Raw genomic sequence first — 14,156 nt, 5'->3', positions numbered from 1 at the left:
GAGTCGCGCTGCACATCTCTGCTGGTCCCCGCTGTGTCCTGGGAACTGTGCGTTTCCCAGAACACAACGGGGGGGGGGGGGGCGGGGCATCTGCGGGGGTCTGTCCCGGAAGTGGGTGCAGATACCTGGATTATCCAGGTAACTGCACACCCCTCCCCCCTGAAAGGTGCCGATTGTGGCACCGGAGGGGGGGAGAGATCAGATGAGCGGAACTTCCACTTCAGGATGAAGAACCGCTTTAAAAATCTCCATAGGCTAAAAAAATTTTTACAAGTTAAATGTTTAGAGTGAGAGAAAGTCTTGGGCTAAAATTATTTGCTCTCGCTCTAACGTTCGCGGTGATACCTCACGTGTGGTTTGAATGCCGTTTTACATATGCAGGCATGACTTATGTATGCGTTTGCTTCTGCCTGTGGGGACGGGGGCGCTTGAATTTTACATTTTTTTTTTTTTTTTTTTTCTTCTTTCCCTTTTTTTAACACTTTTATTCCTATTACAAGGGCAATGTAAACATCCCTTGTAATAGGAATGTTGCGTGACTCTTTATGGAGAGATGTGGGGTCTATAAGTCCCCACATCTCTCCTCCCAGGCTGGAAAGCCTGAGATCCAAAAAAAAGAACAATCTGAGGCTTTTAACTTCCGCTGGCCCGGGCCTCCGAGTCCTAGAGACTGCCGAGGACCATCTGTCCTTTGGAAATTTCTATGGCTAACATTTGCTGGTGGTGGATTCCTTCTCTGGCTTGCCAATCGCAGGGACGAGTTGGGAGAAGCGACGTCCCCTCCCGCTGCCTGTAAGAACGATCAAGCAGCTGAATAGCCACTATGATTGTTATTACGGTAAAGGGAATCGCCGGCTGAAAAAAAAAAACTATATCTGAATAATGCCTGTAGTGTCAGGCATTATTCAGATAACACTGCTGAAAGCCCAAAACATGACGGCCTGTGGTATGGCAGTTAAGTGATTGTAAAGGCTCAACTTTATTATTTTAATGGAAAGAAAAATAATAAAGATGTTCTATATTATATGTTATACTTGCTGTCTCTGTGCAATGGTAGTGCACAGAGTGGCCCAATCCTCCTTCTGGGGTCCCATACCACTATACTAGGCTCCTTCTCGTCTGTGTCTGCTCCCATAGCAAGCTGCTTGCTTTGCTGGCACATGTGCAGGCTTGTTCCAAATCCAGGCTATGCTTGTCCATAGACGCACAGCATGGCTTGGCTCCGCCCCCTGCTCCCTCATAGAATTTGATTGACAGCAGCAGGGGCCAATGGCTCCCACTGCTGCCTCTGTGCCTGTGAGGAGAGGGAAGGAGCACACTGCTGCAGAGCTGTGTAAATCTCAGGAGTGGGTGGATAGAAATACAAATCCTTTGCAGGCAGAGCAGGTCCCATGTATATTTGTTTTTGCTTTGAGTTCCAGTGAAGCATTTTAATGGTAATATAATATATAAAAAAAACTGAAGTGGGGTGTTTTTGTATGGTGTTTTTTTTTTATTTATTTTTCTTTGGGTTGCTCTCGCTCTCCCCATTTATCAAGTTGCTAAGTCATTTTTTGAAGGGATCCATTTATTTTACATTATTCCCGACCTGGTGATGTCCTCAATGCAGGCAGATCACGGCTGGTGGGAGGGGGCTGCAGGGTGCAGTGTGAATTGCCTTGAATAGTAGATGTCAGTCTGGAGGAGAGGGTGTTCCTAGGCAGGCTGGCTACCCAACATGCACCTCCTGATCTTGCGCTTGCACAGTGTGTACAAAGCGTGGCACACGTGTATTACAGGTTGCCATAGCAATGGCGGCAAAGGAGGAAGTTGCCTTCCCTTTATTTTGGCAACCTGTCAATCAGTTTGCCCATTCACTCCTGGGATTGATGACTCCTATATCCCAGGAGCCAATGGGTGGCAGGATTTGACTAGGTACGACGGGAGTCAAGATCTTTATTACTATATTATTAAAAAATAAAAAAATAAATTCCTAACATGAATGCCATTGTGATCAGCAACACCCGAGGCGCGAAAAAAAAAAACGGGGTGGAACTTTATTTGCTTTAAAGCAAAGAATGCATTAAGGTAAAAAATGTTTAGCCTTTAGAACCACTTTGAATTCATTGAATACTGGGGCGGGGCGAGCCAGGGACAATCGGGCTGTGAATCGAAAAGCTAGATGCTGGACCGCCAAGAAAAAGGATGTGGTTTCTATCTGACTAATGCACATCGGTACAGGAGGAGCCTGTACAATTGTGCAAGACTAAAGCTAAGGCCGGAGTTCTACTTTAAGCCATAGACTGCTGTTTGTAAAGGATGCTGCTAAGTCAGTTAATGTTGTTCATTTCCAGATTCATTAAGAAGCAAGGCCTAGATCGCCTTTTCCATGAATGTGACTCGCACATGTGGCGTCTTGGTGAGCGGCAGATACCAGAGGGCATTGTGGTAGACGGTGGCTCTGATTGGTTTGCTCTGACCAACAAGTTTGTGAAATATGTGACCTATACACATGATGTCCTGGTGTCAGAGTTGAGGCGATTCTATAAGTATACTCTGCTGCCTGCTGAGGTAATTGTGTGTCTCTGGGTGGATTTCTGATTATCTAAACTTCATATTAAATTGTATGTATTGTTACCATAAAGCAGCACCTGACACCCTTGTCTCCCCTTCAGTCCTTCTTCCATACTGTTTTGGAGAACAGTCATGACTGCAACACCCTTGTCGATAATAACCTGCGGGTGACGAACTGGAACAGAAAGCTGGGCTGCCGCTGTCAGTACAAACACATCGTAGACTGGTGTGGCTGTTCTCCGAACGACTTCAAACCACAGGATGTTGTACGTCTGCAGGTAATCTTGAAAAACGTAATTATCTTAAAAAATTATATGTGTATATGTATACGTGTGTGTCTCGCTCTGTCTGTGTGTCTCGCTCTGTCTTTCTTTCTTTCCCATAGAAAATGACCTGAAACTCATCGTGCTCATAACCCCCTGCACTGCAGTGTTACCGACACTCCAAATGTAGGTCTCAAACACAGTGCACTTGCCTGCACTGGATCACATGGTACAATAGTGATCCGGTTCTTGTGCATATTTTATAAGGTAGTATGTGCACTACCTTTTTGGTGTGATTTCAGCCCATTCAATTGAATGGGCTGAAATAGCACTACACCTGGATTGCATGTGAATTGCAAAGGACCACACAACGCATTCCTGTGCAATTTGTATACCACAAATAATGTCCCAAAACACATTCATAGTTTCATAGTTAGGTTGAATAAAGACACCAGTCCATCCAGTTCAACCTGAGTGAGTGTCTACAATTGTCCCTATCCCCGCACATTACACACTCACATCAGTCCCTACCCTTAAGGAGCCCACAATCCAAGTTCCCCATTCATATACTATGGCCAATTTTTTTGACAGAAGCCAATTAACCTACCTGCATGTCTTTTGGATTGTGGGAGGAAACCGGAGTACCTGGAGGAAACCCACGCAGGCACAGGGAGAACATGCAAACTCCAGGCAGGTAGTGTCGTGGTTGGGATTTGAACCAGCGACCCTTCTTACTGCTAGGTGAGAGTGCTAACCACTACACCACTGTGCTGCCCAAATTCTGCTACTCCTCCTGAGTATTGCGATACCACATGTGTGGGACTTTTTCACAGCCTGGCTACTTAGAGAGGCCCAACATGCAGGGAGCGCAGTCGCGTGTTATAGGCGCATAAATGACACATCTAACTTGTTAACTACCTATTACACTTTTGAAGGCCCTGGAGCACCAGGGCAATGAGACTTGACACTCACGTGGCACTGATGGCAGGTGACACTGATGACAGATGGCACTAATACGTTGCACTGGTTACACTGATGACAGATGGAACTAATATGTGGCACTGACACGTGGCACTGATGACACATGGCACTGACAGGTGTGTGTGTGTTTCACTGTGTGAGTGTTCACTGACGCTGCGGCACAGAAGCTCTCCCTCCTCACACGCTGTCTCTGTGTGAGGAGGGAGAGTCGGTGATGAGAGATGATCTTGTATGTTTTACATATGAGATCACCTCCCATTGGACACGCCGGAGTTTGCCGGTGTGATTGGCTTTGTCCAAGGGACACGGCCAACACATAACTTCCCTGATGCGCCCAGAGGGTAAGTAAACAGGAGGACGTCCAGGGGCATCTGCACGGCAGTTAGCGTCCGTGCTGTAGCCGTCTTTTGGTTATAGCGCGGGTGCGAAGTGGTTAAAACTGCTCCAAAAAATGCAGCCACGGATGTGTTTTTAATGCATTTCAATACGGAAGTTCGTTTTTGACAGTTTTAAACATGCAACATATGCAGCACTTCTACAAATGCAACTGACTGTTGTGAACATTCCCATAGAATTTAATGATCATTCATTTTTCTTGTGCTTTTCTTTTCTTTTTCTTTTTTTTTTTTTCTAGGCACCAAAAACACAACTGTGATGTGTGTGTTTTTGATGTGTTTTTAATGTGGAGATGTATTTTTGTGAGGTATGAGTCACATGTTCATGCTGATGCCAGGCAACCAGAAAATAGACTGGAAATGTGTCAAAAACACACATGCGCTTTTGCAATGGAGCTACTAATGTGGTTACATTCTCAACTGAACTTTCAAGCCATCAAATGTCTGGTGTCATAACCGATCGCTCCATGACAGCCACAGATCAAACAGAGGCTAAGATGGCCATAAAGAAGAGGAGGGTTTAGTTCCGCTAGTCATTGGATTCTTTACTGTTCATACACTTTGTAGTACATTACATGTGACTTTTTTTTTTTTTTTCACTTTGTTAATTTCCTCTTTCAGCAGCTCTCCAGGCCAACTTTTTTTGCCAGGAAGTTTGAGTCTTCGGTGAATCAGGAAGTCCTGGATATTTTGGATGCTCATCTGTTTGGCGAGCCATTTCCCGGCACTCCAGGTCTCAAAGCTTACTGGGAGAATGTATACCACAGCTTGGAGGGACAGCGAGCTCTTTCAGACGTCGCCATGACTGCATATATATCGTTTACACGTTTAGCCCTGCGAGAACTGCAGAGTCCTGAGCAGCTGAACAAAAAGAGATCCTGCAGGTTTGTATACAGATGGGGGGGGGGGGCATTTACTAAAACTGGAGCACTCGGGAGTCTGGCGCAGCTGTTCATGGCAACCAATCAGATTTTAAAGTGTTTGTAAAGCTCCTTCTACCTTTTTTTTTTTTTTTTTTTTTTTTTTTTTTTTTTTTTTTTTTTTTTTTCTTCTTTTTTGTGTGTGTGTATAATCTTTATTTAGGACAAAAATAACATGTTATAGCAAACAGTTTCAGGTAGTCAAGGACTGAACCGAAATAGGCATGTATCAAAAAGCTAAAAGTACATGCAAACAAGCAGGGGAATAAAGTAAAGGGATAAGGGAAACAATGCTTGTCACATTATTAAGCCATAATACAGGGTCTTCGCTCATATGTCGTTATGGCAGTGACGGCTCTGGATAATATCCTAAAGATACATAAAGAGATATATATATATATATATATGAGCCCGTCCATGTTGCTGGAAATTCTAGAAAGGATATAGGGCATCCTGTTGGCAGTGAACTGGGAAATTGTCCTCCAGCTAATCTCGCCCAGCACACCATCCGGGTCAGGAGTGCCTGTGGCAAACATCTGGTGCTGAAAGGGAAAAGCGTTGCCATCCTCTGATAGGGTGGCCTCCCTTCCAGTGGCAAGGCACTAGAGCGATAAGTCCAGCTATCCAAACCCACGTAACTAGGGGCGTTTACATTGTTCCAAAGAATAAGGAGGGGAAGAGAAAAGAGAAGAGGAGACCAGAGCATACCTGTATTCTTACGTGGAATCTTCAGATCTGTCCAGCCTCAGTGCGGCTTGCTCGATGCAACCTCCTGTGGGAATGGGGGAGGCTATTTGGCCACAAGAGGGTGTACCTCTACTCCCTAAGTGTCTAATTGTGGGGCGGGATCTAAGGGACGGTTCTGCCAGCTCTAGCAGTGCTAAGTCTAGACTGGAGGATACGTGCCCTGGGTTGGCCACATAGTCCATCCAGGGTGCCCATATACCATTTGAAGCATTTACGAGAACCCCTACAGGTCGCTATCCAGTCCTCTGCCTCCCGAGTGTCATTCACTGTGCCGATTCACTCCTCCTGTGTAGGAATTCGTGGTTGTTTCCAATAACTTGGGAGTAATGTCTGGCCACATAAAAGAAAAAGCGCACTGCCCCATTTTTTTAATCAACTAATTAGGATCTGAAGGACATGTAGGAGGAAGTGGACCGGGGATAGAGGGATATCTAGGCCCGGGATGTCTTTTTTATTTTGGATTTAATGTCCTCCCAATAGGGCTTGATCGGAGGGGAATCCCACCATATGTGTGTAGAAGTATGCCTTGGTGTCCCCGATCTCACCAACATAGGTCTGATGCAGTAGGGTAGATACATGCCAAGTCTGCTGTCACCCTATACCAGCGGGACAGAACTTTATAGTTTCTTGTGTTTTAGACTCATTGGATCTTGAGTGAGTTGGTAAAGGTGAGCCAGCTGAGTTATGGTAAATTCAAGCCCTAAGTGTCTCCCCCATGCCCGCGTGTATGTAGGTTTAGAGTCATGTGTAGTGCCGCCTAGCAGGCAGTGCAGTTCCGACACCATGTGGGGTATTGAATTGTCCTCCACAAAGAGGCGTTTGAAGGGTGCGAGAGAGAAAATGTCTCTTATAGAGTGGCCATGGATCTCAAAAAAGTGGAAACCGCAATATCTGGCTTGTAGGGTTTCAAAACTGCCATCATCCACCCAGGGGCTGAAAAAGGCTGGCTGTTTGCCAGGAGGGAACCACAGAAACCCACCCAATGGAGCCAGGTTTTCTACAATAAAACTTTGGATGTTCGGCAAGTTGGAGTGCGGACCAGCACCTATACGTGGAGCTTGGAGAAGTTTGGGGCTAATAAGAATGGCTCAGCCTGGAGCAATGGTATACTTTTAAAATAGTTTTTATTATAGAGGTGTCAAATGCTTTAAAAGGGCAAGAGGGAAGTGTGTGTGTGTGGAGGGGGGGGGGGGGAATCTACTCATAACCTTTTGTACATAGAAGTCCCCTATGCCTGTAGAGAATTGGAATGAATGGAATTTTGTGGTCCAGCCTGTTTTGTGCTGGATGCCCTTTTGGAGGTGACAGTTTACATAGAGCCCGTATTTGCTGTAGAGCAGAACATGTCAGCAAGTGACTAACATAATAAACAGGAGCGCCGCTTTAACTGAACAGAGGAGGTTCAGGCAGAAAAATTACAGTGCTTGCTTTTGTGTCTTTGCAGCTTTGCATCTGACGGTTTCCCATTTGCGGTTGAGGTTTATTTCTATGATGACCACTTCCAAGGTTACTTAGTTACACAGAAGGTTCATCCCAGTTCAACACTGGAATTTTGGATGATGCCACGTGGCAGTTTCAGAATAGTCGATCAGGCCGGAGCCGCTAATCGCATCCAGAGCCTTGAGGTGAGCATCCATTTAAAGAGGACCTGTCACATAAACTTGTATCTGAACACACACACCGCATGTACTGTGACTATGCATGAGTTATGGGTACTGCGTGCTTTAGCTGTATAACTCTTCTGTAGACAACCTTTCAAACAGGAACATGAAGCTTTCAACATTTGGCAGATTTGGACTGTTAGCCTAAGTTTTTAGCTAAAATGAGAGACTTAAAAAAAAATCTCTGCTTTGGCCCCTCCTCACTCACTGGAGCGCTGGCCATTGTGGAGGGGACATTTGTCTCAGCATGTCAGCGCCTCACTGAGAGGCTGAGCCGGGTGTCGGTCCAGGGATCTGGTGAATCCCGACTCCGTGGTCTTCAAAACAGGTCACAGGAGTGCAAAACTTACTGCACTTCTGTGATCCATAGGAGAAATCCAGCCAAACAAGCTTTGCCTGGACTTCTCCTTTTAACTTTATCCTTCTTTTGAGGCATAATTTCTGCCATGAACGCCAACAATGGGGGATAATTTCTGCCGTGGACACCAACCATGGGGGATAATTTCTACCACTGACACCAACTACTTCTCCCCTAATACCAAAGATGGGGCATTTTCTACTCCCCCCTGGTCACAGTCTGAAGTCTGAAGGACTGTAAACTGGCCATTTGTTTATAAAATTTGGAGACCTCTGACATACTTTCCTTTCACATATATGGGTAATGGGTCCCGGCACGTGCCACAATGACCACACACCACCGTTCATTATTTATCATAAACTGGAATTAGGGGGTGTAGCGTAACTAACTCCACTTCTGTCATTTCTCACCATTGATGCTGTTTATGTCACAGGTGGGCACTGAATGGGACCCCAAGGAGAGGATCTTCCGGAATTTCGGAGGCCTGATCGGTCCTATGGATGAGCCTGTGGCTGTTCAGAAATGGAGCCATGGAGTAAATGTGACGGTTACCGTGGTCTGGATCGATCCGACATACATAATAGCCGCATCCTACGACATCTCGGTTGACTCTGAGGCAGATTTCACTCAATATAAGCCACCGCTGTCGCGCCCCCTGCGCCCCGGTGTGTGGAAGGTCCGCTTGCTGCATTTCTGGGAGCTGCTGGCAGAGGTCAAATTCCTTGTGATCCCGCTGACCTACAGAAATAAGGAACCACTGCAGGGAGGTTAGGCCCTCGTTTTTACTACTTCGTTTTTAAATATAATGTACTGTACAGATATTGTGGCTGTAGGACTTTTGTGTGCGATAGATCAGACTCTGAACTCTGCCTTCTAACTCATCACTGTCATGGCATTGGTGGACATTTGTAAATTAGGGGCACACCATCATAAATCTAGAGGGCATACAAGTGAGATGTTTTGACTGAATATACTCCTTGATTGCCCTTTTGAAGCGGTTTTAAACCCTGTGAGGGGGAAAAAAAAAACCTGTAAGATAAAGGCGTAATGAGTTAGTATGCATCGCATACTAGCTCATTATGAAATTCTTACCTTGGAATGAAGCCTCCGCAGTGGCGCCCGGTCACCGCTGAGGGGGCTGACATGTTCCCTTGGCATTACTTTTGGGATCGCGGGCTTCGGCGCTGTTAGTGGCCGGAGCTGGGAGACATCTCTCCCACGCATGCCCTAAGTTCTGGCAAGAAGCTCTAAAGTTCTGGCATGCCGGACCTTCAATGCGCATGCATTGCTGATGTTGGCGGCTGCATCCAGGGTGAATATCTCCTAAACATTTAATTTTTACCTACAGGTAAGCCTTATACTCTTACCTGTAAGTGGAAAATCACAAAGTGGGGTATACAACTGCTTAATCTGATTGTAACCTAAAAAAAAAAAAAAACCCTCCCGTTGCCTTATAGCAGATTAAACAGCACAGTGCTTGTGCTGTCTAATCTGCCCCTTTCTATGATGTAAAAAAAACAGGTTGATGTCTGTTCCTGTGTACTGACCACAGTAATCATGGGTGCTGAGCCCTGACCACTGTGGTCAGTTTACATGCCTCCATCATCTGCAGCTCTCCTCTGTCCCTCCCTGCCTGTTGGCTTCTGTGTGTGTGTCTCCCCCCTCCTGCCGCTATTAGTATGTGCAGTAAAAGTAAAGAACAATTACAGACAGTTGCTCTGTCATAGTAATCTCTCCTACACTGTGTAATTGTTTTTGTAAAATGAAGCTTGCAAATACCTTACCTTATCTTTACAACCACTTTAACCCCTTCCTACCCAGTGTCATTAGTACAGTGTTCACTATTATATCTGACCCTTGTATTAGGCCGGGTTCACACCGCTGCGATGCGGGAACGCCGCGAATCCGCGGCGTTTTCCCGCATCGCACGACTCCCGCCGGCAGTTCACACTGCCCTATGCGAACGGCTGGGAGTGTCAATGATATGTTAATGACACCCCCAGATCCGATCGCATATCGCAGTGCGATCTGCCGACTCGCACAAGAATCGGATCGCATGGTGTGAACGCCCATGCGATCCGATTCTGTTGCGGACGAATAAAAAGGGTCCCGTGCGAGTTTGCTGCGGGACCGCTGCGAGTTCAGCCATACTATCTGTATGGCTGAACTCGCATCGCTACGGAGATCGGATGTGATTTGCGGTGCGAATCACATCCGGATCTCCCCCCGCAGCAGTGTGAACCCAGCCTTAGAGTCACTATTGATGTCAGTGTCACTTTGTGTCCCTCCCATTGAGGGTCTGTTTAGCGCCAGATTGTTCGCCATACTATCACAGTCCCAACTATAATTCACTGATTACCACCATTATATTATTGACTCAAGACTTTTTATTTTTATTTTTTTCAAAAAATTTTGTTTTTTGCGTTCTCAAAAAAAAATGCAGTTGTGATTAAATACCACCAAAAGAAAGCTCTATTTGTGTGAAATAAATCAATTTAACCACTTTAACCCCCCCCGGAAGGATTTGCCATCCTTCCTGACCAGAGCACTTTTTGCGGTTCGGCACTGCGTCACTTTAAAGTGGTTGTAAACCCTTAAAAAACACTTTGACCTACAGGTAAGTCTAGATTAAGGCTTACCTGTAGGTCCAAGAAATATCTCCTAAACCTATACGGTGTAGAAGATAATTACTAAAAGACAGTGATGCCGTAGACAGCGGCGCGCACTAATGCCGTTAGCGGCATGCCGCTGCTAATGGCGATATGGCGTTAGTGGCGGCTCCAGTGCGCAGGAGTGACGTCATCGCTGCTCCGGCACTGTGAGTGGCTGGAGCAGCGATACCCAGAAGAAGATGATGGACGCTCCGGACTACAGGGGACAGCGGTGACTTCGCTGGCTCCTGTGTCAGGCAAGTGACACATAATGGACTACTGTGCGATGCATAGTAGTCCATTATGCTTTACCTTTGCAGAGAGACAAAGAGGAAGTAAACCCATTAGGGTTTACTTCCTCTTTAACTGACAATTGTTGTGCAATGTGGCTCCCAAACAAAATTGTGTCCTTTTTTTTTTCCCCACAAATATAGCTTTCTTTTGGTGGTATTTGATCACCTCTGCGGTTTTTATTTTTTGCTCTATAAACAAAAAAGAGCGTATATTTTTATTTTGCTATAATAAATATCCCCCCAAAAAATATAAAAAAGGCCACATTTTTCCCTCAGTTTAGGCCAATTATGTACTCTTCTACACATTTTTGGTTAAAAAAAAATCGCAATAACCGTATATTGATTGGTTTGCGCAAAAGTTATAGCGTCTACAAAATAGGGGATCGTTTTTATGTCATTTTTATTATTTTTAGTACATAGTTGCATAGTAAGGTTGAATAAAGAGACCAGTTCAACCTGGGTGAGTGTGGGTGTGTGTCTACAATCGTCCCTATCCCTGTACATGGTGTCTCATTAAGATGCTCATCTATTATTTATTTAAGGTACCCATATAGCGCCGTCAATTTACGCAGCGCTCCAAACATACATCACACACTCTCATTGGTCCCTACCCTCAAGGAGCCCACAATCCATGGTCCTCAACTCACATTCATATACTAGGGCCAATTTTTATTTTGGACAGAAGCAAATTAACCTACCACCATGTCTTTGAAGTGTGGGAGGAAACCGGAGTACCCGGTGGAAACCCACACAGGCACAGGGAGAACATGCAAACTCCAGGCAGGTAGTGTCGTGATTGGTAATGTCTGTCTGCGATTTTTATTGTGACTGCGACATTATGTCGGACACTTTTGACACCATTTTGGGACTGTTGTCATTTGTACAGCGATCAGTGCTATAAAAATGCATTGAATAGTGTGTAAATGACAATGACAGGGAAGGTTAAACATGAGGGGGCGATCAAGGGGGTTAAGTGTGTCCTAGGGAGTGATTCCAACTGTGGGGAGTATGGGCTACTACTCGCATGACAGCGATCACTGCTCCTGATGACCGGGAGCAGTGATCTCTGTCATGTCACTAGGCAGAAGGGGAAAATGCTTTGTTTACATAGGCATCTACCTGTTCTTCCGCTCCGTGACACGACTGCGAGCACCTGACGGACGCCGAGTCCGCGATCACAGAGCATGGGACGGTTGCATGTGCGTCCACAATGCCACATCTTAAAGGTGACTTACCTGTACGCCCCATTTGCCCAGCCGTGCCATTGTGTCGGCGTATATCGTCGTGCGCTGGTCAGCAAGGGGTTAGTTTGTGTACAGTGTTGCATGACCATTTATAATAGCGCAGTGCTGAATAGCAAAAAATGGCCTGGTCATGTAGGGGGTAAAACCTCCCAGAGCTGAAATGGTTAATGGGTTAGATGCAGTTAAAGGCACAGTACAGTAACAGTAACCAATCTGATCACACTAATCATAGGTTTCTGCACAATGTAAATTTTTTGTCTTTTGTTATTGAATAAGGTAAGTGGTATCTCTTGAAATATCCCTCTAGTGGTGCAAAGATGGCAAATAATTGCCGCTACTTCTCATGAATGTGTTACAAGATATGTGACCTGATTGGTTAATAATAATTTTTTATTTTTCAGGTGACCGCTGGCTGCATGCTGGTCCATCTCGAGGTCAGTACATGGAGCAAAACTTTCAAGCATTGAGCGGAATCCTAAGTTTACCCCCGCGGGTTGATGTCGAGCAGGAGGCCAATCGGAGGTCTGAGCTACTGGGTAAAGATCTGGAGAAATGGACGGATGACGGTTTAAGCAGCTTTTGGTCTGTCGGAGGCATTTGCACCAAGACCGCATCCTCGTTTTGCCCGTCCCTTCCCATCTGTTCTGACACACACTGGAGTTCCATGTCTCCGGACTCGAAGTCTGATATGGGGCCTGTCGGACATGATGGCCGCTTAAGGTAGCAGACATTTCTGGCGTGGTTGTGGACTGCGGTTCATGGTATCTCGACGGTGGGACAACCTGTGTTTTTTGCCTGTGTCGCAGATCTGTGGATAAAGCAAAAGCTTGAGCTATTTTCTGCCTGATATGAATAGACAAACAAGCTGAATCTGTTTACATAGTTTCCCGGTTCTATGAGGGCCTGATCAAGGCCACTTGACGTTCCTCATCATTTCCCATTTGCTCGCCAGAGTGTGCCAAGCTGGTCCAGCAATTCCCCCTCCCCCCCCATGTGTGCCAAATTATGTTTCTGGCTGGGGATGTATCTGCTGCTATGAAACAGATCTGAAATGACCAAATACAACATGGGTGGACACTACTATTCCTGAAGGGGCTGGTTCCTCGGATGGATGACTTTTACTTGTGGACTTGTACGGGGGGAGCAAAGAAGAAAGCTGCACATGCAGAACAGGTAAAGATGTGACGAGGACTACCTGCTGTGCAGTTCAGGGTGGAAAACGAACCAACGTGATCAGCTGTCACTCAAATCGGTTACTAATGAGTGGCTTCTGATCACATGGCGGTCTGCCTTCCAGCCACGGCTGCCCACAAGGTGGTATTGGTGCCATCTTTATCAGGTCTGTGATGTTTCATAATTGGATGACTAACTGTGGTATGAAGGTTCTGTCATTGTGGACTCCGTGTTTTAAAGTTAATTTTCATTAACGAACGGTACTTTTTTCTAGCACCACTAATGAAGTTCTTGCATTTGTTTTCAGAATGGTTGATCTAGTGGTTTAAACCAATTACCAAAGGTTGCCTGTGCCGGTGCAGCCACCTGTGTAGACTGGCAGGGGCTGGCGCCACAGGCTAGTGTGCCCGTTATCACTCTTTGTGACGCAAAGCACTTTATTAATGTCATTTTTATGGAGTGAAAGTCTTAATAAACGTTATGTTATAGCCACTAAATCAGTTTGTCATTGTACCTCTAAATTTGTATTAAATTGCATCGCATACTAGCACATTGTGAAACTTACCTGAAAACAAAGCATTCCAGCGATGCAATGTCACCACTGGAGGGCGCTTTCCATCTTGCTTTCGTGTTTGCGGACTTCCGGCTCTGTGACTGGTCGCAGTCGCAATGATGTTGCTACACGGCACAGAGCTCTGAGGGAATGGCGGGGGTGACTGTTCCTTCAGAATGCATGCGCCAGGGATGTCACTGGCTGCAGGTACAGTAAATATCTCCTAAACGGTGCATGTTTAGGAGATCTTTACACTACTTATAGGTAAAATTTAGTAATGGTAGTTTACTTCCACTTTAAGCAAAATCTTAATCGGGCCAATGACTACTGCTCCATGTGCAGTTTTGAAGTATACAAAAACAAC

General features: G+C 45.6%; 1 protein-coding gene across 3 annotated transcripts in view; it reads left to right on the top strand.

The window, feature by feature from the left end:
- The window catches only part of XYLT2 (xylosyltransferase 2), a 32,743-nt gene extending 19,007 nt beyond the window's left edge, over nt 1–13,736 (top strand). For 2 of the 3 annotated variants that reach the window (XM_077458910.1, XM_077458908.1), the window contains exons 6-11: nt 2,334–2,550; nt 2,655–2,831; nt 4,814–5,076; nt 7,304–7,484; nt 8,312–8,645; nt 12,468–13,736. In XM_077458910.1, the coding sequence (XP_077315036.1) occupies nt 2,334–2,550; nt 2,655–2,831; nt 4,814–5,076; nt 7,304–7,484; nt 8,312–8,645; nt 12,468–12,790 (1,495 nt within the window). In that variant the 3' untranslated portion in view covers nt 12,791–13,736. The remainder of the gene's footprint in view (nt 1–2,333; nt 2,551–2,654; nt 2,832–4,813; nt 5,077–7,303; nt 7,485–8,311; nt 8,646–12,467) is intronic. The other variant, XM_077458909.1, reaches the window with a different exon arrangement.
- Nucleotides 13,737–14,156: the final 420 nt, after the last annotated feature.

Source organism: Lithobates pipiens, unplaced genomic scaffold (genome assembly GCF_037356315.1).
Source record: "Lithobates pipiens isolate NorthernLeopardFrog02 unplaced genomic scaffold, aLitPip1_a1.2 Scaffold_28, whole genome shotgun sequence".
Lineage (NCBI taxonomy): Eukaryota > Metazoa > Chordata > Amphibia > Anura > Ranidae > Lithobates > Lithobates pipiens.
This window is presented reverse-complemented; position numbering and strand designations above follow the sequence as displayed.